At 39.4% G+C, this 27,951-nt stretch overlaps 1 protein-coding gene across 1 annotated transcript; it reads left to right on the forward strand.

Annotated features, from left to right (window-relative positions):
• Window positions 1-124: 124 nt before the first annotated feature.
• arrdc1b (arrestin domain containing 1b) lies at window positions 125-27,398 on the forward strand. The gene is made up of 8 exons (XM_026340174.1): window positions 125-297; window positions 14,438-14,548; window positions 19,323-19,373; window positions 21,493-21,647; window positions 22,069-22,251; window positions 22,685-22,861; window positions 23,262-23,724; window positions 24,765-27,398. The coding sequence occupies exons 1-8, from the start codon at window positions 180-182 to the stop codon at window positions 24,827-24,829; spliced, it is 1,323 nt and encodes a 440-aa protein (XP_026195959.1). The 5' UTR covers window positions 125-179; the 3' UTR covers window positions 24,830-27,398.
• The last annotated feature ends 553 nt before the right edge of the window (window positions 27,399-27,951 follow it).

Raw genomic sequence — 27,951 nt, forward strand, 5'->3', positions numbered from 1 at the left:
AAAAAAGTTGAGCCATAATGATCCAGGAGCCGAATGACGTAACACATTTTCACTCCCATTCACTTCCAATGGGTTAGCGTTGCCGTGACGTCACTGGTCTCCGCGTCCAGCAGGTGAGCGTCGCCTCCTGGCGGCTCTGACAGACGCAGAGGAGCGGCGGAGCGGAGAGGAGCGCTGTCATGGGGAAGCTGCAAGAATTTGATATCACTTTCACCGACAACAAGGTGGTTTACGGTCCGGGAGAGTCGATAAGCGGGAATGTGAGGATACGAACCAGCACGTCGCTGCCGTATAAAGGTGAGCTCGGCTGTAACCCGGGTTAAAGACGAGGAGGAAATTGTTGCCAGCGTGTCTGTCGCAGATGAGCTCGATGTAAATAAACTTTTCCTGCGTAATGGAGGTCAGGAGGGAGAGTGGAGGGCTGCGGGGTTGCTCTCCACGCGGTTTAACGGCGTGTCGTGGGAACATTTGTGCCATTATTATTATTATTATTATTATTATTATTATTATCTTATTCTGTGGGTGTCTGTGCGCTGGGGAGTGGACACAGCGTTCCCACCCTCCACACGAGTCTGAGCCGCTGGGGCCGTTTCAGCTGCTCGGTGCTGCTCGGTAGTCACGCCGCCTGAAAGCCACATCCTGGACCACATCCTGCCTCTGACGACATGTTACTTCCATGCTTTGTCATTTTGATGAAATGGAGAAAATAGTTGTTTTTTTTTTTTTTTTTTTTTTTTTTGGGGGGGGGGGGGGCAGAACAACAGGTGTCGGACACATGTCTGATTAATTCTTACGTTGCTGTGGATGAGACCTGTGGACGTGTGTTTGATCGATGGATGCTGTTTACAGAGCCAAGGCTGCTCAGTAGTGTGCTATTTTACTTTTTGGTTTATGTATCACCTGTGAACAAGCACTGCGGGTACTTGTTTTTGCATTAAACTCATTCAAGTGTCGCCTGCAAAGCTGTGCTTTCGAATCACTTCCCTAACAAATCCACCTAAAGGCTTTTACTATCAACACTGCAAATAAAGAGGTGGAGGTAGTTAATAATTGGGGACTGAAGTAGGTTAGCAAGGTGGAGAGCAGTTTTTAGCGTTGCCATGGAGGTAGAAAAAGGGTCCATTGTAAGGAGAGGACCTTGTGGGGGTTCCTTTGTAAACTTTTTCAAGGAAGTCTGGCACGAAGGTTTGTTAAGGTTAAGGTTTACTGTAAAATATTATGATTCTGCAGGTGCTGTGATGATTTTCTTTTGACAGCGTTCACTTTTTATCATCAGGAGCTCATAAATAATGTCTCTCTACTGATGCTGATCAAATCTAACCTAAGCTAAGGGAATAGAGAATTTAAAATAATAACTTGAATTCAATTGTAATGATTATCTGTCTTGTGATGGGACAGTGGTTCTACCTGCATGTCGGACACGGTGAGATTAATTTGTCATAATGCATTGCCAGACCCGAAGCAGATGGAGTTACAGCAGAGGTCAGAGCTCCTGCTGTGCTCCGTAACACTGTAAGGTCACATGGCTACAGCTCGTCTGTGTCTGACACCGGCCATTATTCCCAAATTAAACCCTCCACTGGTGGATGGTGTGGAAAGTGGTGACTGTCCTTGAAGCATACAGGCAGCAGGAGCTGTTTACCTGGATCCCTCAAGTAAAGGGCTCAGTAAAATTGTTTGATGCTGAGACGAGCAGTGGAGTGGAGTGATACTGGTGTTGATGACTGAGGCATTGAATCAACTGCAGGGACTTCAACAGCATCTTTTGCGTGTACTGGTGGTCTGTCATCCCAGTTTCATTTCACTGTTAAAAACCAACACATATAGCAAGTGTCTCAGTCAAAATAAAGCATACTGATACAGAATGCATAATTTTCGGCAAGATACTGTGCTGAAAACACACACACAGCTGACTGTGTGTAAAACAGTAGATCTATACTTTATAATCAGTAACAAACACTGTAGCTGATACTACATTGGAAGATAATCTTGGTTACATTATAGAACTTCAGTAACAATTGGGTTATGGTATTTAGATCATAAAGACAGAAAAGCTTATCTTATTTATACATCTGTGTCTCGGGGCTGATGTTCATTTCTTCTAAGATTTAACAACACATTGTGTTAACACATTAGTTTTAAACAGATTTACAATACTGCTATTACTACTACTGCTACTGCTACTACTAATTATTTTTATTATTATTATAATTGTTATTCATATTATTATTGATACTTTATTAATCCCCTTGGGGCAATTCTTGCTGCAGCTGCATTTAAGATGCCAGGCGTTTTGGTTACAGTTTCTGGTCCAGTGACATTTCGCCACATGGCCAGTTTTTTGGTGATTGAGTTAAGCCACCTGCAGTGCAAATCTTCTGGAAAATCCCCACTGTTAACACAGTTACTTCTGGTCATTTGTTTATGAACAAGATGAAGGCCTGATGACGTCAGTCTGCACTTCTGCTGGTGATAATATGGTGGAGACATTTGTTATGAGACTGCTTTACAGAGAAAAGAAATGCTGCTTTGAGGTTGGTTGACTTCACTTCAATAATAAAACAGATGGATCATTACAGTCTTTACTGATCACTGATTTAACCAGATGGATTTAAAGAAGAGAGAGTCATTTATATAGTTTTGCAGTTATACTGTACACTGGCACTGCCATGCCATGTATCTGGATTATTCTATGGTCTTTTTCAAAATGACCATAGTGGCATGATAATGAAAGAACGAGATTCTGTCATTAGACGTGCTGCATCAATTGATATATGCAATATATTTTCATTGTATCTATGGTCTGTCACTGTTCTTGTTTGTGTTGTGTGATAAGAGGTGATCTACAAGATGTTGATGATTTTGCCATAGACAGAGTGGGTGAAGGTAGTCCAACTGAGGAGACCTGGGCTCCATCTCAGGCTTTCAGTGTGTCCATTAATGTACTGGAAATGCAGAGGCTGCATTATGCGTCCAGTGACATCACCCCTCTCTACCATGGCCCGTGATAAAACCATCAGTCAGATTGCTTGAATCATGCTGCTGCAAAGAAACGTCTGCTTTGTTCAAGTGTGACAATTTCCTGGGTTTGTGTGTTAAGACGTGATTACTTGGAAATTGTTGGTCTCTTGCTATATATAAACACTTACTATGACACACAGGCTATGGATATCTGCTTATGATTGTTTAGCAGAGCAGTCTTTTTTTCTTTTGTTTTTCCATTTCACCTTTATTCAGTGCACACAGTGTCCATCAAAAGCAGGCCTCTGACTTTTTACTGAAGAGCAGCACTGTTTTAGTTTCCTGGGCATCACTTTCATGTAGCATTTTATATCTTTTGAATGTTTAATCCATAGCATTCACTATGAAACTGTATAATCTGTATGGATCTGCGTTGAGTTTTATTTACATTGCAGTGCGAGTCATATGTGTACAGTTATGAAGTAGTTTGATCAAATAAATACACAGGGATATTAATAAACAGATGCAGACCTTCTGAAATGCTGATGATTGTAGAGACCAAATTCTCAGGCCAATCTATTATTGATGTTAGAGACCATTAGACAGCATTGCTATTGATTGGTTTCTTAACTGAGGCACTTGTTTGAAGTAGAGCCATGAGTGCACGAATGACAGTGCCTGAACAAGCTACTATTACTCACACATAATGTTGAACATGCAGTACAACTCTGTTAAAAGCCTCACCAGTATGTTCAGACATTATATTCATAGTACATGATGTGCAGCACAAGATTTGCGGCCAGTGCCAAAACATTACCATGTCAGTACAGGAAGTAGTTTGTCCTTCATGCAACATGATTAAACGCATAGTAAGGGTGGCGGAAGGCTGTGTGTGACTTTTGTCTTGCCCTTGTTAATATTTTACTTGCCATGACTGACTTTTTCCAAGCCTTGACCATATTGTAGATTGTTGATTTGGCACAGGGGATCCATCTCTGTTCATGGTGATGAGTTATAGATCAGAGAAAAGTGCAGCCTGTCTGTTTGTTCTGTTTAGCATCCTGTTGTTTCCAGGTTGGCCTCTTGGCTCTTCGCTCTATAGCTAGACAACCTGATACGTGCTTTCCCAATTGAGGATCTCAGCTTATATGGATATTTTATCTCATGTGGAACATGCCTCTTATTTACTGTGAGAAGCAAGAAGGTTTTAGAGTAGGCACCTTAACAGGAAATGAGTCACCTCGTGAAAGTGACTGATCTGACTTCCTGACAGTCTTATTTATTAATCATTACATTCCTTATCTCATGACATTGGAATAATTGATAACTATAATGCCTAACTGTAATCAATAGTTAACCTAAGATGACTCAAAAACTATAAATCAGACAGTTGGGTATTAAGTTGTTTTGTATTTCAGATGGCAGAAGTGGAAAGCAGAAGCACAAACATTCACTGTAACTTAATCTTCATTTGTTGTAATACAAACCACCAGCTTTATATAAACATGGCGAGACGCCCCCTCAGGTCCAAACTGGCCACAAACAAACACACAGTTCCTTTTAAATGTGCCACATGGTGAGAATCACTTGCTTATGACAAATCGTATACTGCTTTTGTGCACAATCAGCAAATTCCTAACCCATCATGTTACTGTTTGTTTCAGTCTAAATGTCACTTCTACAGTTGAGTGTGTTCCTCCAGGGCTGTGGGTTTTATAGCCATGCTTCTTGAATACTGGACAAGTTCTCACTTGTGCACACAGCAGCAGTCACTTCCCAAAGAATCTGTGCTCATAATATGCCAAGCCATATGGTGTCTAAGAAGTTATGATTGAGTCTTAATATGTTACAGCATGGTGGCTGTATCTGCCAAACAATTGATGCAGCCTTTATTAACCTTGCAACCTATCCTGTTACACCTTGGTTATTATTCTCTAATACTGTCAAGACTGGAGCACCATGTGTAAACTGTGCTTCTTTATCTCAGACACTCATGCAGTTACATAAAACAAATACTGAGGGACAACATGAAATCAATATTATAAGTAGAATCAATGTTAATGTTTGAATGGTTTATTTATCACTGAATTAGATTCATTTGATCTGCTTAAGGAAAACACTGTGTGTAGCCAGAGAAAAGTGGGGTGAAATTGATCCAGGATAAATCAATGAATCCTTTGTATGAGTATCTCTTTGATCTGGCTCATGAAAATATCCCTGCAGGTTGAGGTTTCGGTGCTGCTGTCTAGACTCTCAAAGGCCAGAATCATGACATCACTGCCCCGAGGGCAAATGATAAGTGGTCTGTCTGAAAAACTGAAGAGCTGCACAGAAACCAGTAGACTGAGGAGTCCTGAGGACAAATCCTTACACATCAGCCTCTAGCAGATTTATAGTGAGTAAAATCAATAATGTATAGTAAACAATCTCTATTACTACCTACACTGTTACTACTGTAATCAGTGCTACAGTACTACAGCTGTGCTATTTCTATTGTAACAGCTGCTGAACTGGCAATACTAATACATTCTACATCTACTATTAACACTGATTCTATTGTCAATAATGTTACCACTTCTAATAATAAAAGTAGTAACAATAATAATAACACTTGTTATTTTAATAATCTGTTCATGTTTAATGTAAAAGGTTAAAAACAGTCATGCATCGTGACCCTCCAGCATTCTTTTTGTTTTGTGAAGCTGCTTCATTAGCCTTCACTTACTTCTCATTTGAAGTCTTTTGTTTGTGTTGTCCTTTGAAACTTGCGTGATATAAAAGGTTTTTGTCGTATGAATAAACAATCCTAAATGAGAAGAAAGAGGTTTTTATCATTTAAAGTAAATCTCATCTCTTTTGTCCTGAAATGAGGAACATGACACATGATTACTCAGTGACAATAACAGTGAGTCAGAGGCAACTTCATTTTTCCTTGTGGGCGGGTGGCATTGATCCACATACATCATCAGTTAGTAGACTGTACCCATAGAAGTGATGATATCAGCTGGAAATCTCCTTCATCTCTCATAGGATTTGGTAATAATAACTTCCCTTTAACCTCCATAACCAACACCATGGCTGGTTATTTAGGTCTATCCTAAGAGGATTCTGTTTCTGTCTCCCTGATAAGCACAGACGCCCCCAATCACTCCCCCTCTTTCTCTCTCTTAAACACTGTCCCACTTCCTGTGCTGTGAAATTAATCAAAAGGATGAAACTGAAGATAGAAAACTTGTTGTCGGCTGGAATAATCCAATCCTGTCCACCATCAAGCCTGAAATAAAACATACATGATCAATATTGTATTTATTCTAGGTCCAGAGTACTAGAAACAACAAGTTTTAAACAACACTTACTAAATGATTCAGTCTCAGGGCTGTTACTCCAGCAGCATTCAGCAGCTGTTTGTGCTGTAGACTCTCTATTCAGCTCCAAACACAGATAAAGATTTAACTTTTTTGAATCAGGGTCATCACATCTTGTTGTTTAAGAGGAAACTTTGTTGTATAGAGTAGATTTAGTAAAAAGACTTGCAAAATGTGTTACAGTGGTTGAAAAAGAGCTATTTGTAATTTACTGATTTGATTAGTCATGTAAAGTGGTCTGATCTACACCAAAGACAAATGTAAACAAACATCATATCTTTAACACATCCATTAAACATATAAAGTGATGGTGGATGAAGTCACTGAAACACTAGGCTTCTGCCATCACTAAACGTCAACTGGAGTCAGGGGTTAGCAAACCTGCATTCCAATTAATGAGACGAGAATGGAGGTGTGGTTTAGAGCTACTCTGACCGTGGCAGTTAGACAAATTGTCTATAAATGGAGGCATTTGGTACTGTGGCTACTCTCTATAGAAGTGGGTGCCCGGTCAAGGTCACTCCACAGGCACTGAGCAGAAATTTCATTAGTGTAATAGTGGCAAGAAAAATTACTTGTTCTTGCCACTGTATAATCCTAAAGGCAGAAGAGAAGCAGAAAGTGTGGTTTGAAGGACTGAAATGTTGTGAGGTTTTGGTTAATGAGAAGCATGAATCACTCACTACAGGACACAAATGAAATCCTTTTATATCTGTATTTAGAGGTCAGTCTGTTATTTTTCAAATAAAACCAGCACAGATTAAATAATCAGTTTGTCAAATAAAAATGATCAGCAAAATATTTTTTTATTTTAAGTATTATTATGTTCAATTTGGGATATTATACTTCCACATAACTATATATTTACTGCTTTGTTTCACTGTTGCTGCTTCCATCACATTGTAGTTTTGTGGTTGTGTCTGTAAACAAGATATGGTCAGTTGGCATGTGTGTACATTCCAGGTTTCTCAGTCATGGGAAATTGTGTTTCTGAAGCCCTTAAAGCTGCAGTTGCTTTGCAGTCTAACTATACCATGTTTCATCCTTTTTGTCAGTGTTTTAAGCACTGTCACAAATGACACAGTGGGCTTTCAGGTCCTTCTGTCCCCACATGGCTTTTTAGGTGCCTCAGGCCAGCAGCAGCTGTTATTCTTGAACCTACCTCTCTTAAAAACAAAAGGTCGCTCCTGCTGGTTGAAACACCTGCGACATGTGCGGTACCATAACACACTGTGTTAGCTAATCCACCTACATGTTGACCTCCTCCATAACAACTGCAGCATGGGTGGCTGGGAGCAGCTTCTTTGTAAAGTTTAGCTCACGATAATGTATCATGTTTTTCCAGTTCTTTGTATGGTACTGATGAACAGTTACATTCAGAGGGAGTGGAAGAGGTCTGAAGGTCACTGTTTGGCATCAGCAGATACCGAATGACTAAAACCAATGATAGCCGATGACTGGAGTTTGAAGAGCTGTTTTATGATTTAATGCTTTTTTAATATATAGTAATGGGTGTAGATGATTAGGAGGTAAAACTGCAAGACCTGTATCCAGTTCTGCCTTGTTTTGGATTTTTTTTGTTTAGGATGTAAATAGTTCCAAGAAAAGTTCTGATTCAAGCTGCCTTGTATGGGAAACCAGTAAAATAAGATCAGGGCAAATGAGGACTCTACTGATTGCTACGAGGGAGAATCCAGAGTTTAAATGCTGGTCTCTGCTGACATAGATGCCATCTAAAGTGATCCAGAGCCGGTTGTGGGGGGGGGGGCATGCAAATGTCAAAACAATTAAATTGAATACATTTGTTTAATTAAATTATCAGTTACAATCATGCTTCTAATTAAAGACAATACAGAAGCTGTTTTTCTGAGTCTACTATTGCATGATGTGTAATGTGGAAGCAGAGTACAGACTACATGTGTGCTGGTTGTGTTATGATGTTATGTGCTGCGATAAGCCTCTTATAGGTTTGTGTGTACTGGACATACAGATGTGTAAACTCAAATACAGCTGTTAACCAATTAACTGGTTTAATGGATATTTGAATAATGTTACTGCACATGGCATTTGTGTAGCCTTTTACACATCTATGTAAGGTTCATGTTGTGTTGTGTCAATTTAAGATGCGAGACAGTGTTGTGTGTGTTGGATTGATGCAGTTGTATAGAACGACATCTTACATTGTTTATTGCAACTGATGCAATTGCAACTGATACATTAAAGTTAAAGAAAACCCCCCACTACTAGACTTATGATGTTGTGCTTGAGCTTGCTCGGTTAAAATGGTGTCTATATCATCATGACTAACTGTCATCCGTTGGTCTTTGCATTATCTTGGCCTTGTTTCTTGAGATTTGGTGGAATCACAAACACACAAAACTGACAATTAGAAGATCTAGTGGCTGTTTGGTTTTTTTGGTGGTTGAAAATCTCAAGAAGCAGCCACGGAGCCACGCATCAATTATTCCTTTTTGCCAAAGCAGCTTTAAAAGCAGCATTCCTGTCTGTCAAGGATCTTACAGAGACGTAACCCAGGACGTGTCCTGACGAACAAACCAGCCTCTGTTCTGCTTCAGGGGATTCCCTTACAGTCAGGATCATAAGATCAGGTGGCTGTGTTTGACATGTCTCACTGAGAGGCACTGGCAAGGAGACGAGGGGGAGATGATGGGAAAGTGAGAGGGCCTAATTGTTTGCAGCACTTAAAGATTTAATGAAGGCAGCGATTGGATCACTCAGCTGTCCTGCGATACAGAGTAAAGCTGTGTCTTCTGGGGGTTGGGGGAAGAAAATCTAGCAATATTTTTAGTAAACCTTGTGTCAGTACATTTTGTTCTCACATCCTGCATATTGTATTATCATTAATGCTCTGATAAAAAAATAATTATCCTCAAACTCCCACAGAAAACGCTTATCATTTTGTGCAGTGACATTCTGTAAGAAATAAGTGTCTGATATTTAATCTGAATTCATGTGGCTTGATCAACACCATCAGTGGAAGTGTAAGATGTTTTATGTCACTTGTTGTACTGCATGTTATAATAATCACTATAATTAACAAACTTTACTAGTCCACAGTTTGAACTGATGCTTCTCCTGCTTAGTTTCTAACATTTCTAAAAAGCTTCACTTTAAAACAGTCCTGTCCTATCACTATTAATACCGAAATACTAACACAAGCCTTTTAGTCCACGTGAAGATTGTTGATCAATTCAACTAATTCGGACAGTGTTGTTTAATCTCTTTCCGACTCCTGACCCACTTCAAATGAATTCCTAGTCATTGTAAAGACACAGGTCTTCAATTTGTTTTGTCTGGGAGTTTGGGTTTTTTTTTCCCCCGTCTGTTTAGTACAGACTTTAAACAAACACACAGACTTTCATACTTCCCTTTGTGCTGCAGGCCATCAGCTGAAACTGGACTCCGTGTAATCACTGTAGAGGAACTATCATTATCAACTTTCCTGTATGCAGCCCCTAAGTTAGCTCATTTTTCCTATGTACTGATGCAATAGGCAGCAAGTTCTGACTAATGGTTTTTATCCATCCTGTGGTTTTCCTGGAAAAGTTTCTTACTTGATGTTTTATATGTACACAATAGAGATGTTTATTAATAGCTATTGTGTACAAAAATACCTGTATTGTTGTTTTAGTGATGCACAGACTGAGAGAGCACATATGCAGTGTATATATATATGTATGTATATATATATAGTATAGTATAGATAAAGTGATGGAGCAAACAACAGTACTGGATAACTGGCACATCCAGTTTTATGAGGGATTTTTGCCCCTGAAGGACAAAACTCTCACAAACGGAGAGGTGGAAGAGAAAAGTTGAAGTGACATCAATGACTATACCAAAAAAGTGAGCTAAAATAAAGGTAAGGAACAAACATATGACATAAGACATTACCTAATAAAAGTTCATACCACAGTAACAGAACCCAAATAAATTATTAGTATTACAAAATTATAATTGTTAAAGTTGATGCCTATGGTAGCTCACATTTTTCTCTTTTTGCATATGACGGCTGTGGTGTTTCCTCTGAGTTTGTTCCTGCCCAACAAGATAAGGAAAAACAGGATTCAGGATTCTTTACAAATGCACCGTTGCATAAAACAGATGATAATATGCGCCCACTTGCCAAGTCTTCCACTTACTCATCAGTACCACACCTTCGACTCCACAACCTCCATGACCCACCAACACCCTGTTCTATGCCACATTAGAGAACCCTTTGATACAATAAAACTCAGCGGTCATGATCAGACAGATCTAGAAACGCTATCGATTACATTTTCTCTCCTGGAGCTCAAACCCACGCAGTCTCATTCGGAAATCTAATGAGTAGTAGCACCAGGATCATCTCTGCCCACAGACACTCTCACTTGGACAGACTCCAGTGTGTTGGCAACACATCCAGGCAGCTACTGAGTCACAGCATGTCTGTGCTGCTGGCTTCCCTCTCCCAACTAAGTGTCAGTTTCCCCCAGGCTTTGGTTTATTCTGTGGAGAGCTGGCCCTCGGCATAGATTCCTATGCTGGCATTTCCAAGGTGTGATACATAGCTGCTGGTTTGAGGACAAGTTGGAAGTTGTCAGCTTTGAGTTTACACTGAGAATTTAAGTCTGTCTGAAGTTTGTATCAACTTTTTTTACTGGGGAATGTATTGCACATATTTATCGTGGATCTAGAACAGGAAGCTGGTTTCTTTCCATGGATTGATTTGATTGATTTAAGTAGCACAGTGAATTAAGGCTGTAGCTAATATAATGTTGTGATTAATCTAATGATTCTTTTTCTATTAGTCTGCTGGTTATAATTTTATTAACTTACCAAAAATTAATACCGATAAGATGTTTACTATATTCTGCCATCCTGGGGCATGGGAGAAGGAGGAATGTCAATCTTCTGGTGATGGCGTTTTGAGCTTTGGAGCCAAATGTGAACTGTTTTTGTTCGGCTGCATTTATGTTTGTTGTCTTTAATTTAATTCCATTCTCCGTCTTTCCCCTTTGTCCAAAAAATAACCTGGTTTTATTATTAGTACACTGCACTGTAAGAAATTGTTCTTTTGAACAAAAATTTACAAAAATATCCTGAATTAGCAACAAATCCTGTCAAATGCACATTTTAAGTATAAATTTCAAAATACGAGTTGAAATGGCCACATATTTACATAGAATATAGATTTTTTTTAAAAAAGCTTTAATATTGTCGAGGCTGTAGGAGTTCGAGAGGGAATGAAATAAGGCTACCTGAAACAGATTTTTCAAATTAACAATAAACATTTCAGTTTCTGCCTCTACAGTTTGTAATGTTGACATTTCACCCATGTTTACTATATTTCCACACAGCACAAGTTTTAAAGCGGAAGAAATAAAGTAGATTCAACTGACTCCTTCTTTCATCAAGATACAACAACTGCAGTATAGTAAGTAGTAAGAACTGGGTGGATATATAACTATAAGTGATACTCAATGCACCCTGGACTAGTGTCACCAGAGGATCCCTGTGTCTGCCAATATGTGATAGCTACTTTGCAGTAATTTTAACGTTACAGATTGCTGAGATGGTAGATTCACCCAGGGGTTAACAACATACTGTAGATGACCTCTGCATTAATACTCCCATGGTACTAACCAAACAGTAGACTGTTAAAGTAGGTGTTAAGGTTAAACTTTAGGTTTAGGACTTTTTCGGTTTGGACTTGTCTGTGTTGAAACGTGGCGACACGTCTTCCTTATTTCTGGCTAAAAGTCTCATCAGACACATCAGCAGCACTCCTGGTCCATCTGGCTCCATGTGTCTGTGCAGAGACCGGCTCATTATTCAACACAGACAGCCAGTCTCTCTGCCAAAGCTGCTCGTCTCCTATGACACAACTATTCACTATTCAGCCCTGCTGCTGCTGCTGTTGCTGGGGATATTAACAGATTAGTCCTGTGCTGACCTTTCGTGGGCTGAGCTCTTCACTTCCCTACAACAGTCAGCTGTAAACAATATCTCATTGCAATAACGGCTGTCGTCTCATATTTACGTTCTTTACAATTCTGTTGTTGCTTCTGTGAAGTGCGATGAGGGTATTATTCACTCCATGAATGAAGCAGATGGCTGAAGGAGTATTTTGGATTTAATTAATGACCAAATAATGGATGTTAGTCTTTGTGGTTGAAGGGCACCACTCTGTTTTGTAAGCTGCAGATTTTAGTTTTTAGTTTTAACACGCAGCAGAGGTCCCTCCCTCTTCTCCCAAACTGTGCCAACAGTCCTGCCGGTGTGGAGTGTGCAGCCATCTGCCACTTTGAGAGTGTGCGTGTGTGTATTCTGTGATGCCAACACAGGAGCCTGTGTGGGTGTGAGCTGTGATTGGTTAAATACAGTCTGAGTATGTATTTAGAGTGTATTTTTTCAGTGGTGACCAGATTATGCCTATACTACTGTAAATCTGTCAGGCAACGTGACCACAACAGGTAGACATTTTGACACAGTCTTTATGTGGTAATTACCATCTATCTCTGCTTCTGTTTGGTCATTCTGGGGAGTGTTCAAATGAAAGGACTGCCACTGCTTAGCAATATTAGATTAACATCAACATCAACAGTGTGATGAAGTACACTGACAGTGGGGCTGTAAGAAGCAGATTTGTAGCTGTTCTATCAGCTAAGTGTATTATCTGTGTCCTGAATGGTCATCTATATACTTTATTACACTTGGAGTGTGAAATTAACGGTATTCCTCAGAACATTAGTTTTTTCAGGCACATATCCAACCCTACAGACAACGGACGCTATTTTGCTTTACCTCATATGAAGTATTTGTATGAAGAAGTGAAGGTGTCACACATGGATCAGTAACAAAACATTCAGAACAATGCTTATCTGCTTATCAAAATAATAGGCTGGGCCATCTTTGTGTTTAATCCTCTGGCTTCTTCACAGAAGGGTTTGTGTGTGTGTGTGTGTGTGTGTGTGTGTGTGTGTGTGTGCATCTGCGTGTATCAGAGGGTTTTCATTTTCTCTCGGACAAATCAACAGAGACACAGGATGAAGGAGGAGTTGAAGGTTGAGAAGGGTTGAAAGACAGTGACACTGTTCACTCTGCAGACCTGCAGTTCTGCTGCTCTCTTTGGTGATCTGATGTCTGCTACATCGTGTGCAGCTTTTGTTTAAACCTTTCATGTTCTTATGGGGAGTAAAATAGATGTGATGATGTTATCTGACTCAAGACTGAGAAGATGATAATATCATTTCCTGTAGTCAGGGCAGCTTTACTGGAAAACAAGTTGCTTAACTTCACCATTTCTCCTGTTTGCTTATGCTGCTTTGGTTTTGCTATACAGTCTTCACTTGAAATTTGAAAATTCTCCTTGTGTATTTAAAAATGACATGACATCAGTGTTACAGTCCAAACTGGTGAAACCTGAAGCATCTTATATTTCACAGCAGCTCCTTACGAATGTTCGTCCTGTGTAGTGTTTTTACAAAAGTACTGTTCACTGCCTGTGGTTTTACCACTACAGCTGAATGTACTGTATGACCACAGTAACACAGCAATAGTGATCAGGTGAGACCTCTCCTTTGTGAGTCATTCTCTCTGTATATTGTGCTGCTGGTGTGTATTTCTCACACTATGGTGTCCAAACTACTTAGAACCAGGCTGCTCTGTTAACGTTGTCCTTAATGGCAGCTTCACTGCAGCCTGTGCAGCTTCATACTCTTATCCGTTTCTCTTTTTGCATATATTTAATGACCAGAGGTGTTCAGATGGTTCAGGTGTTTACATGATGTATTTTAATTCTGGTCATCTGATAAATCACCAAGCAAAAACTCAAAACTCTATTAAAGATTTGCTGCTTTTCTTTGTTTTATGTTTATTGCACTGTGGCTCAGATAAAACAAGACATTTAGGTTCTGGAGCACTGTGGCACTGGCACTGTGGAGGCCTGTGGCATAATATATTGACTGATTAATCAGGAAGATAATCAGTATATTCATAAAGAATTAAATTCTTTACATTCCTGTACATGATTAATGATGTTATCATTAAAGAACCATATGTTTTCAGGCAGTAGATTGACTATTTTGTTCCCTCTTTTCTTTCTACAGCCATCAAGGTGAACTGTCAGGGCTCTTGTGGGATCTCTAACAAATTAAATGATGCCTCATGGACTTTGGAGGAGCAGTACTTCAACAGCACACTGTCTGTTGCTGACAAAGGTAATAACTATAAAAGCTTTTAACTTTATTTTTTGCGTGTCACATTTAGTCTGGTCACCAAAGAATCACAACAATACTTTTCTATCATACAGTTTTTGACATTCAAACACTTGGTCTAAACACATCAGTGTGGTTCTTTAACAGCATGTACATGTGCCTGTGTTGAGTCTCTACAGACATGCTGCATTTGAAAACTAAATTATCTCTCTGGGACTTTAGAGGATTAGACATGCTCCAAAGAGACCAGGTTTAATTTTTTGCCCCAGTCCCTTGGTGCCCTGCTGTAACTGTGACGCCCTGTCCTCCCTCAGAGTCGGGAGCTTACAGGACTCTCTGTTGCGTGTGTGATCCTGCGTCTTTTGTACATGTTGCAGACACCACCCAGAGCTAGAAGGTGAAATGTGTCGCGCATGCATGAAATTTGTTAGAAATGCAAATCACGCATTGGAAGTCATTAGAGCATGTAATCCACACTGGTTAAAACCCAGTTTACTGCACTGTGTTCTTTTTATATATACCTGTATATATTTTGGGGCATTTTCCCTTTATTTAATAACATTAAATGGTAGGCAGACAAGGAACATGGGAGACGAGAGGTGCACTGATGTGTAGCAAATGTCCCCATCTGGACGCAAACTGGGGACAAAGCAGTTATGTGGCATGTGCTGTAACCATTCAGCTCCAGCACAGTTTTCTTTAACATGTGCTGTACACATCAGTCCATACATAAATATGCACATACTCTTTATTTGATGGAGAGTCCTTGTCGTCTTAGTAAGTAAAATCTTGAGGTGTTGGTACTTTATTCTACTATTTTTCTGTTGTGTTCTACTTTATACTTTTACGCCACCACACTTCAGTTGGAAATGGTGTTAAATGCTAGCTATATTTATGTCAGCTTTGCTTAGTAATTAACTTAATAGCATATCATACATTTACGTGCAGTACAGAATATGATGCTTTATTTTAGAACAGTGTATTTCAAATTAGTTTCTTCTTGATCGGCTGCAATATTTCCACTGAGAATTTTTCCTTCGGTTTTCTACAAACGATCCAAATAACAGATAATATGACTTCAATCTCCACCACTAGACACACTGGATGTCTGCCACAGGGTTGTAGAAGCTTGGTGGATTCGGGTGGAGGACATTTGTGTCAGTTTTTTTTTCTTGGTTTCAGAACTGTTACACCCCATGAGGGAATATTTTTTGTGTGTAGTTACTATGAGATCACAATACGCCCTCCACATTTAGAACAACACATTTTTACTTTCTTTTGTACAAACTGCCAACAGAATTGTGAACACTGAAAGATCCTTAATTCTGTTCTGTTAAATTGGAGACAGATATCCCAGAGGGAGAAATCAGAAAGCCTTGGATTGGTTAATTCCACTTTCTTACAGTGTTAATTTGCTTCATACTCAACTGTTCTGTTATCTTGAAGGATGCAAAATAAGTTAGTGCTCTGCTCCATTTTAATATAAACTAGTGGATCGTTGGAATGGATGATGCAGAAATAAGATTGTGAAGCTAGATCAGAGGCAACAATTCACATTTTGCAATATCAAAAACTGACACACATTTTTTTATATTTTATATTCATTTGTATTCTGATTTCCACGTTATAACTACAGAACCTACATGATAATTGTGAATGTAATCAAATGCTAAACAGGGTGTAGCAGTGAAGTGGAAAGTAGGCAAGTGCTGATTAGTCAAACTGAACCAACAAACACACCTGCCTCACACGGTTTTACTGAGTAATGAGTAATATTCTGACAGGAAAACATCCAGGTTGGGCTGTATATCAAACACTGTTTAACCCACACTGACATGTGGTAATCAGATGTATGGTCCTGTGTACCTCTTCTTTTATCTCATTGTTCATAAATATTAAAGACTGCTAATGTTCTTATGCAGTCATTTCTACACCTGCACTCTGTGTTGTGTGCGTCAACCTAACCCGACATGGTTGTAACTCACATGATTGGTTCAGCATGTCACTACTCTCATTATCATTTGTTTTTCCTATTGTCTGTCAAAACATGATGAAATAAGTTCTATCGAGGTTGTATTGACCAAGTCAAGTAAAAATTATTTTACCATCATTTCAAAAAGAAAACATTTACTTACTATTTAAAGCACACTCACGAAATACTAAGATCTTTGAAATAATCTTGGAACTTATTCAACATCTCAAAACACGTATTCAAACACACATTAAACACGAGGTGCACTCCATCGGGGGAGGACATAAATAATTCATTGCACACACACACCCCCTTCTGTGCCCTGCTTTATCTCTGACATTTCTCCATATCCCGTTCTCTTCCGAAAATGGGCTGCTCTGTCCCCGAGGGCTGAGCAGCACAGGGAGAGCAAGACAGGAAGAGTGACAGAAGACCACCACACACACACACACACACACACACACACTTACACAAAGCCAGAGACGCTCACTGTGGCTGACTGATAATGTGGTATGCCACAGATGCTTGATGGTTAGAGGGGTGAAGACCAGTGATGTTAGCGTCCACTCTTCATCCTGTCACTGTTCTTTGTTAATGAAGTGGACGTCCCTCCGACTGCAGCAGTACAGTTGTGGTATCACTAAAGACTGACAGCTTTTATATTAAGTCTATGCAGGAGGCAAAAACTCTCATTACATTTCTTGTCTCATCATTCATTTTGTAGTTGAGAAAAGCATTACATTATTATTGGCTTTCAGGTTTTAGAAGAGATTTTACAAGCTCTTTTTGGAACTAAGTCTGACAAACTGACATGTGTAACAGATATTGCATGGAACCTGTAAACATAACTTAATATAATAATTAATTAATAATAATTATATTTACACAGCATGAGCAAAAAAAGAATCTAAATATAGTGAGTAGAGGGCAGTCTATCATTGTTAGTTGTGTCTCCTGACACCGTGCAGTGACTTGCTGATGGTTTCTGTTATCAGTGAATATAATAATACTTACACTAGTCTTTTTTTTGTCGATGCTATAGTAAATGGGTTTGAATTTTGGGGTACATGTATATTAAGTAGATGGTACTGAGGTTGAAAGCAGATGTAATAAGTTACTTTATATTTTCTTGAACCTGAGGATAACTCCTTACTTTTCTTTAAATATTTTTTCTATCTGTGCCTTTTGTAAATGAGATCACGTAGATAGGTTCTCTACACTTTATACAGTATAAAGTGGCTGTTGCACCTGTTGGTTGAGATCATCACTACTTCCTCTGGCAATAAACATGATGCAAATGAACACACACACACAGTCTGAGCACTTCCCCACAGAAAACTGAGGCCAGTGGAAAAAGTTGTTCCCATCCCTAATGAGGTGAGACATGTTGCTGTCTGGAAGAATTTAATTGGGCTGTCACCTCATCTGGAGAATTAATAACCAGGTTGGTTCAAGGTGCTTTCAGTGTGACAGGCCCTTATTTGTGCTGTGTGCTCTTGTTATCAGTTTAACTGAGCTTGTGACGTAAACAAGTATAAAAAATGACCTTTACGCTTGTAATTGATGCAGCGAGAGGCAATGTTTAAATGGTTTGGTAACTGTTATTGTTATTATTAGCTATAGTATATATAGTCAAGATTTCTAAGTGTTGTTGCTAGTGAAGTTGTGTGATAACATGGCCAAGCCTTTGCATTAAGAGAGACTGAATTTTTGTTAGACATACGGGCATAGACACAAATACAATTTTAATTATTTTTAACAGATATGAGACAATCCTACTGGAACTGCTAGGAGGATAAATGGGCTTATTTACTAGTAATAGTCCCAACTCAAAGTTGTGAAATCACTTTCAGGGTGGAGCACTCCAACCAGCTGATAGTCTGAGCACTGCCAATATCATATCAACCAGACAGTGTGTGAAACATCCATGTGACGCCACAGACAAGAGGTTGTGGGTGTGACACCATCTGATAACAGGGGTTTTTGTTAGTGTGTGTACTTACAAGACAAAGCATTGAAAAGAGCTTCACATTCTAATTTGTATGAAAAAATGAACAACAGGGTTTGTTTTATACCAAAACAAATGATCATATTTCAGAGTGCTTCCTGCTGAGATCATCAGAATGCCACATTTCTGAAAACACAGTGAGAACGGCTTCACTTTACCCTCTCCATACTTAACATGAACATTTGTGTAACATTTTGTGGTTTTATTTAAAAGTTACATTAAACCACAGTTTTAGGAAATGCCTCAGGTTTTGACAATGTGAATTTACACATTTATAGATTTATATATTCAGAGCTGCCTGTGGGGTTGTTGGTTGTTGTTGTCTGAGGTATTTTTATGGGATCCCTAATTTTTAGAGTAGTTAGTAGTTGTAGAGAACTACTCTTACGTCTTGGGTCCATCACTGCCGGACCTTACAGTGGTTGTAAATCATTGATTAACTCTGCTGGGAAATGTGCTGGCAGTCACACAACCAACAACCAATTAGTTAATAGTTCTTCCAATGCCAGTTTATGGGTTTCAGATGCTAGTTGTGTTCACTACAAAAGAAATCCCAGCCCAGCTGTCTTTGAACAACAGAGCCTGTTTGTCTCAGAAACTCCATCCCTCTGAGAAAGTAGGTGAGCCCTGCAGGCACAGTACCTTAGCAGGACATCTAATTTTACTGCATGGCCTACGTGAAGTGCAAAAAATACAATGACATGTATGAAAATGCTACGAAATGTAGTTATGTAGTTTTTTTTTTTTTTTTCAGCCAGCATTTTCCTGTTTCTCATAAGAACTTTCTTCTTTAACAGGAACTCTGCCGGCCGGGGAACACAGTTTCCAGTTTCGGTTTCTCATTCCAGGTGAGTTTCACAGTTCGACCTCATTCGTTTATGATAAGGACATGTTCTCAGTTCCTGTAAATTTGTCATGAAGCTGCTTCATCACAAGTCCACAAGACGTCCCTGAAACGGACTTGCGGCTGTGATAACCTCTGATAACACAGGTCTTTTTATAAAATGTGTAATTATATAGCATTTAGCTCAACGCCCTTTGTCTCAGACACAGAGGAGAAACGCAGATATGTGATACTGGCAAAATTTGCACAACCATTACCTAGTTAATAATTAAGAGGGAGGAATGTGCAGGTTGTGATGCCTCAGTACAACAATGTGTTTTTATTTCACACAAACACATTCTCAATGTGGATGAGCACACAAAGATTCTTGGCCCCTGTGAGGTGGTGTCTGTCTGGTATCTTGCACACTCTCACTTTCGGACGTGGGCGGAAACACATGCAGGGTGTTGGGTTATTTTTAGTTTGCTCTCCTGTTGTGTAGTCACTGTTTAATTGGTCTTCATGCCCCCATGCGTCACCCTCCCCTCTTTTAGGCTGTCTGATTTGTGAGTATCTGCACAGGCCATGTTAACTAACATGTAATAAGTGGCACACCAGAATAGTGTGAGCTACTGCCCCCTGGTGGTCTTGAAACAGATTCTCATGAAATCATAAAATAAATCACATCACGTCCTTATATAGTGTTTATTGGATAAAATCTAAAGTTTCACAGATTTAGAAAGACTGAACAGTCTTCGAACGACTCTATATTTTAATGCATAGCTGAATTAAAGAAATGCAAGATTTTCTCAAATAAAAAACAATTTAAAAAATAGAAAGAAATACCAAAAGCTTTTTATTCATCTGATTATGTCTTCTCTATTACAGTACAGTATTGACAATGATGGTTTAAAGTCATTCATGTGAGTAAAGGTGAATAACATGTAAAAAAGAAAAATTCAAATACTGAAAATTTCAGCACTTGTGTTTTTGAGATCAGCACATTTTTAAATGTTGTTTAGTAGCACAGTGAAAACCAGGTATGTCATAATGTTCAGACCAGTGAGTATTCAGGAAATGAAAAAGTATTTAGTTTAAATTTGATTTGGAATTGAAATAACTAAAATTGGCCTCTAAAATTGCACATTGTCAGCGTCTTTTTGAACAAAGCACTACAGAGAAGAAGTAAGAGTGAGTTCCTTCTAGCAAGTCAAACTCAGTCATCTGGAGTTGAGGCATCAGGTGGTGTTCAGACCTGATTATCTCCCGCTGAGGGAACAAAGACATTGAGACAGGGTGGAAGGTGTAGAGGGATATAAGGCTGTTGGCCTCATTCTACAGAAAAATGAGATATGAGTTCAAGACAGAACAACAAACATCTAATAAAGATTTTTGCAACCTTTGTCTGAAGAAGGAGGGTCTTTGCCCTAAGCTTTTTGCTTCGGTCTGTTTTCTATTAATTTGTCCACGGCCCTGCCAGCAAACAGCCACATCCCACTTCTCCTAGTTAGTTCTTATTGACAGCAGAATTGTCCCTGGAGCAACTGTCAGCCGCACTGACATCACCATCTGACTAAGGATCAGGGAAAAGAAAGGAAGCATTAAAACAGTCACTTTGAGACAGAGGTTGACCTTTTATCACAACCAAACATTAACCACCTTTATGTACATCATGTATACAATGTGTACAATACCATGGGTATTTATGTGTACATAGTTTGTACAGATCACAATCAGAAGAGGCTTTGAGTGTTTTCTTCCTCCTCTCTGGCTCTCAACATGTTTGTCCTTCACTGTGTCTGACTGCCTTCTCCCCAAATTGTTATTTTTATCCTACTCTTCTTAAATTTCCTTCCCTCCAGCCTTTTCCCTCCATTTCCTCCTCTTCACTGTCCTTATCTTGAGTCAATGTCCTTTTGGTATTCAGGACGAGATGTGTAGGAATCAGAATGAAAGGCTTTTTGTATGTTATGACTGCTCTGGTAGAGGCCTGCATGGATGAAGACCATTCTATTTTCATCACAGTATAAAATCACTTTGAATATTTGCTCCATTAACCAAGGCCAGTCACATGTGTAATTTCAATAAATGTCCTCAGTGTCAAAGGGATGTTTGTAATGTTTTCTTTCCAACCCTTTCATCAGCGGCCGCTCCAACCTCTTTTGAGGGACCCTTTGGGAAGATTCTCTACCGTGTGAGGGCAGGCATCGACACGCCCCGCTTCTCTAAGGACTACAAAGCCCAGAAGCCTTTCTACTTACTTAACATGCTCAACCTCAATGAGGTGTCTGGCATTGAAGTAAGTGTTTGCTAACCAAATCTGCCCACTTTTTCCATTACCTTGACGCTCATTTTATTGCTTTACATATTTAAATCTTGCTCGTTCGTCTTGCTGAGTAAATCTGGGCAAAAGGTTTTGTATGTAATCTAAAAACAGGAGGAGAAGAGGTGACTTTAAATCACTGTGATGTATCCTCCTTATTTGATCAACCTTTGTCTTAATCGAGGCTTATTGGATTTTATGGGAGAGCATGATCTAATTTGTTTTCTTGTTCACTGCCCTGAATAACTCACTTATCATTCACTCTCTCCCATCACTGGCAAAGTTTCCTGATACTTTGGAACTTGGCAGGAAATGCCTTATAGCATCAGCTTATAATCTTACGTACTAAAAACACAAAAGTGTACTGTACATTTATCCAGAGACTTTGTCTTTGCAGATTCCAAGTTCTGCTGTGACCACTAAGAAGTTCAGCTACCTTCTGGTGAAGACGGGGACCCTGATGCTGAAAGCTCGCACTGACATGAGGGGCTACATTCCTGGCCAGGTCATCAAGTTAGCTGCTGAGATCCACAACAAGTCTGGGAAGGACACAGGATGTGTACTGGCCAGTCTCATACAGGTAGATTACTAAAGATAACCACAGTCACAAAGTCTCAAAGGTTGCTCAAGGCGTTGAGTATTAAAGAAAATAGATGATGAAGTAAAATGAAAAGACAAACAACACCTACAAAACATTACCATTATCATCTCTCTAACACACACAGCTGTGTCTTCATGGTCTTTGCCACATCCCTAATACTTTTGTGCCCTATTATAAATTTCTGCTGGGACTCTGGAGCTTAAAACATAACTATTCATAGTACTAATCCTTTCTTGTGGGGGCACATACAATCTGTCTGTACCTCATAGTAACTGTATAATAAGGATAGAAAATTTCCTGCTTCGTTTTAAAGGAGCACTTTTTCTTGCTGTGTGCTAGAGGTAGGTGAACTGATCTAAGGACGCTGTCTCATCTTTTGATGTTGACTTTGTTTGGATTTTTTCCACACCAGAAAGTGACTTATAAGACCAAGCGGCCTGTGTTTGACCTGCGGACCATCGCAGAGGTGGAAGGAGCTGGAGTGAAAGCAGGAAAACATGCAGAGTGGAAGGAGCAGATCATTGTCCCTCCTCTTCCTCAGTCAGCACTAGATGGCTGCAGCCTCATAGAAATTGACTATTTCATTCAGGTGTGTTTGCGCACATGTACACATATGTGTCTGTTTTATATAGATTGATAGTGTCTTTGTTGGTTTACATAACTTATCGTATATTACATTGGCACTGATCAGCCACAACTTTAATACCACCAGGTGGTTTTAATGTTCATCTAGTGGACAGGGGTTAACATGGAAACTTTAATCAGTCTGCAGCTATGCCGCACTTTCGCAACAAGCACCAGTGCACTGTGTTCTCACACTTGTCAGTCACGACCAGCATTAGATTTTTCCCATGCAAGCCCCTGTCTACTTGACTGACTAACAGATTTTACCCTTTTTTCATTGTCCAGAATAAAATAAAAAAAATCCTATTTATTAATGCAGAAGTAACTTGATCTAACTGAGGCCATAAATCATTTTTATGTTACAGGTGTCACTGAAGTCTCCAGATGCAGTCGTCATTCTGCCCATTTACATCGGGAACATCGCTCTGAACTTGTCCCCATCAAGACTAATGCCCTCCAGTCCCGAACAGTGTGGTTTCACAGCTGCACCCAGTGCTGCAGGGGTGACACCCAGTGCCCCTCCCGCAGAGGAGGAACCAGAAGATATGCTGTGTGCAGGGGGCATGGACAGCGAAGAGATTCCCACCAAGAGTCACTCTCAACAGGATTCCTCAGGTCAGCCAGTCACCATGTCCCCGAGCGCCTTCAGCCACGCTCCAGGTGCAGCAGTGCCTCCCAACCACAGACAGCCTGACACATCTGCTCCATTGTTCTGTGTGTCCACTGGAGCCACTATACCTTTCTTCACCGAGGGAAATGTGACTCCCGTCCCCACTTCCTGCTCTCTCATTCTCCCTCCAGAGTACAGTAGCTGGGACTATCCTCATGGTTAGTGCTCATCAAGTCTTTTACAATGGCACTCTGTAGATATTCATATCACAGAAAGTGATTTGAATTTACGTTTGATGTTCTTACCAGAGTCAAATCAGGAAACAAGTTTTTAGACAAAATCAGATAAACCCTGAGGCAGCTGAGTCAGCAGCTGCCTTTTATAATATTAATAATAATGTTGGATACCATATAGTTATATTTTAGTAAGAAAAGCACAAGTAATGCTGCTGTCACCTGACTCAAGTCATATATTAAACAAGTGCACATGAGTCGAGGATACAAAGTCACAGTATATCACTTTGCCAAAGACATGCAAAACATGTAAGCTTATGTAATGCTGTGACGAAGCAAAATAGAAAAAAACTCATGAGGTTATCTGTATGAGTTTTCATGAGCCCACACTTTTTTTCTGTCCCCACAATGACTAGCAACTAAAATTATATGTGTTTTGAATTACAGTGTTTGGATAATATGTCACTGACTGTGTAAAGCTGCAAATAACTTGGCACAGTCGATGTATCATAGGTCAGTTAATAAACTACTACAATTCAAACGAAGGCAAATGACAGATGACCTGATACTGCAAGAGCTAGTACACTTAACTGCTATACCAGTATGCTACACAGTACTAGAACGTCAGTAAGTCAATATACTATGCAGAATTCAACTTTGAGTTTATTACATGTAGTTGCTGTTGTACTTACACATGAAGTTCAGTAATACAATAATTCTACAGTGGCTGTGTTGTAAGGCTGAGAATTCACATCCTCAGTGTTGATAATCTGCAGTATAGGTTTATATTTATTATTTATCTCTAACAGCTAAATGACTCTATCAGTAAGTATTTTCATCATTTAAGAACATATTTATTTAAAAATTTGTTACAATTCTTCTTTTAACTTAGTTAAAATTCAAAGATGTCAAGATCTACTTCCCAACACAGTGTTTTATTTCAGACTCCTGAAACAAATCAAGAGTAGGAGAAGGAGGAAGACTTCACCTCTCCATATTAACCCTTTTTTCTCCGTGTTTAACAGAACCGCCACCCAGCTATGAAGAAAGCTGCAGTAGCGCTAACTCCAGTTTCAACAGTAGACAGTAGATGAGAAGGAGGTGATGAAGCATTGTGGCTACGCCCCTCCCCCCCTCACCTGTCTGCACTTGCTTCTCAACAAATCAGGATGGAGACACGCTGGGTGAAAAAGGATGGACAAACCCCCCCTACAGCATCCCCAGATTGCTTCTTTGTCCTGTAATAAGAAAAAATGGATCCTATCTTATATTGGATATAAGACTTTTAATTTCACCTCATGTCCCACCAGGTCGTGTCAGACAGAAAGGGTGAACATCACTGTGCCTAAAAGAAGCATTGTAGGTTGTCTTACTACATTTTGACTTGTTTATTTCTTCTTGGGCGGTTCAATATCCAGTGAATTGTTGCATCTGTGATGCCTTGAAAATTATTTGGGTTCACTGAAGGCTCAGGTTTGACAAGACCAAACTGGCCTTTTTTTTTTGGCGTCGTCATCAGCAGAGCAGAGCTGTCTTCATGATGGACAGATACAGTAGATAAATGTGTCAGTAAATAAAACCTACATATGTTGGAGTTTTTTTTTATCCAGGGAGTGAAGAGAGGGAGAAACGGTGTCTCAGGGAAACCTCTCAGTTTTGCAACTTGAAACACAGGTAGCAGTGAAAAAACATTCATCCATATACGACAGACTAATGCTAAACCACCAAAACTCTAAAGCATACTGTATATAAATGATTACAATTTATTTTATTTCCATGACTTATCCAATTGGAATATCTACTTCTATATAAAGTAGTTTGTTTATGTTGAGAAAGTATGTTATGAGCTTCATGTGAATGTGCTTCAACCGTCAGGTGGCAGCATGCGGAGGCCCAGCCCCTTAGTACAATGCTTACTTTTGAAAATGTACATCTTCTGTTTTATTCAGTTACGTCATCTCTGCCCTGCAACTCTGTGTTGGCTCATATAACTGAGAGGTTTTTGCTTTGAGAACAGTTTTGTATTCAGAGAACAGCTTATCTGCAGATGATATTCATTCCTCCTCCCCTGTAGTTTGTTCCTTATCTTTCTTCCTTATCTTTCTCTGCCCTCGTGTGCTCATCACTAGTATAAACTTTCTGCCAACTTGGTCTTGAAATTGGATTTTAACTCAATCAGCTGTGTAAATGCTTAAATGAGTCCTGGCCTCCGTGATGCAATCCACATCTTATTTTTTTGCAACTCACTAATGGGCAGAACTGACAAACTGAGGTTTGAGATAAATGTTGTTTTGAGATGTGATGCGAGTGATTTTCATCTTCTCAGTCTCAGTGAGGAAGAGACTGTGATGTTTTTCTCCTCTTTGTTGCCTTAACTTTCTTTTAGTGTTACGTCAGTGAGAAGAAAATCCTCTGAAATTACAGCCGGTGCAGATGATGTGCACAACGCAGCACTTTTTAGACAGTGTGTGTGCGTGTGTGTGTGTCCATGCGTGCGTGTGTGCGTGTGTGTGTGTAAATATAGCTTATTTGAACTAGAGATCCCTTGCGGTCAGTTTTCACTCAAACCCAACAACTTTCACATTGTTTCCTGATTCAGTATTTGTTTTTCTGTTAGAGACAGTTTTCTTTGTCTGTGCACAAGGGCTGGGTGATGGTTTCAAGAGCCTTTTTTGTTTTCGACATAATAATAATAAAGTTAATGCTATCATCATGCTATCACCCTGTAAATGAGTGTGAGCCAGTCTGGCTTTACATACATATTGGACCTTATGATCATAGTGATTTTATCACCATGATTTCAACTACATCATCAAAGCTCAGCCCAGCTGCATTATATAAAAGCATCAGCACGTATTCATTGTTTCTTGTCTGTGGGGAAACTAATGCCACTGAAAATCTTAAGCACAACTGCTTGACTAAGTGTTTGTCTGACTGTTGCTGTGTTTGCGTCTCACTTTAGTACAGTCTCAAAATTCAAATGAAGATTCAAACTTGTAAATTCAGAAACAATCACAGTTTTAATGTTTTGTTCTGACTGTAGTTCATGTTGTCACATATTTGTTTTTTGTATTTGAAACCTTGCAATCATCGAAACTGGCTCTACATTATAGTGAATGCGCGCCTTAAACAATCTGGCTTCCCTGTGAAGAACTTCTCTCCGTCAGGGAGGACATCAGGATGTGCTCCTGCAGCTCTTCCTGTCTCGCTTCCTGCGGACTGTGCTAAGTGCACTTGATGTATACAAATGTAGCTTTTTAAAACAGCAAGGACACTGGACTTGTTGAATTTAGTTTTTATTCTTGTTTTAGAAAATATGTGCAATTCTTCTTGTCTCCAAGAATGCTGCAGCTGCAGCAGCTCATTTCCCTGAAGTCATTTCATGCTGCCTTTATCATTCCTGATTGTGTTGAAATCCTCTTCACCAAAAGGTACTATAGCTTTATGAACCATCTCCTGTTCTGTTTTTATTTCATTCTGTTTCCCTCACATGTTGGTGAGTGGTGTGTGGTTTTGCATTTTTCTACTTGTAAACTGTTTACAGGTGCAGTATGCAGATACTTATAGCGGCACCTCGGTCAGTAAATGTAATATTTGAACTTGCAGTACAGAATCAAAGTTGTACTTTACAGTAAAACAATAAAGTTATATGACATGTGTTTTATGTCAACAGTCAGCTTGAAATGGGAGCATGCTTCTAAATCTTTGTTATAGGTTATAGGTATAGGAGTGCTCTGCAGATAAAATGATGTACATGGTCTAAACTGTCCACAAATCTGTGTATAACTGCAGGTATGGTACGGACTGACCTCAAAAAACCTGGTGTTAAACTAGAAGTTGTTGTTCTAAAAGCTGCAAATACAGAAATGGACAAGAGGAGTTAAGTGTTCTAGTGATGACTAAAATCAAACAGAGGCTCCGATAAAGATGTTTGCTAAAGCTCAGATAACAGGCAGCAGCAGCCAAGGTCTGGATCCATTTAGTTTGAAAGTGTACAATGTAACTTGTATAAAAAAAACAAAACTGTTTAGAGTTTAGAGAACATGCAGTTTAAACCCAGTGTGTTACCTTAATCCGGACGTTTGGCACCCCAGAAGAAAACTGACTAAGCACTCTCTGTCTAAAAGTATAATAAAATATATATTATATATATAATAATAATAATAATAATAATATAATCAGGTTGAAATAAGATTTTTCTAATGATGGTTA

The sequence above is a fragment of the Anabas testudineus genome, chromosome 22, assembly GCF_900324465.2.
Source record: "Anabas testudineus chromosome 22, fAnaTes1.2, whole genome shotgun sequence".
Lineage (NCBI taxonomy): Eukaryota > Metazoa > Chordata > Actinopteri > Anabantiformes > Anabantidae > Anabas > Anabas testudineus.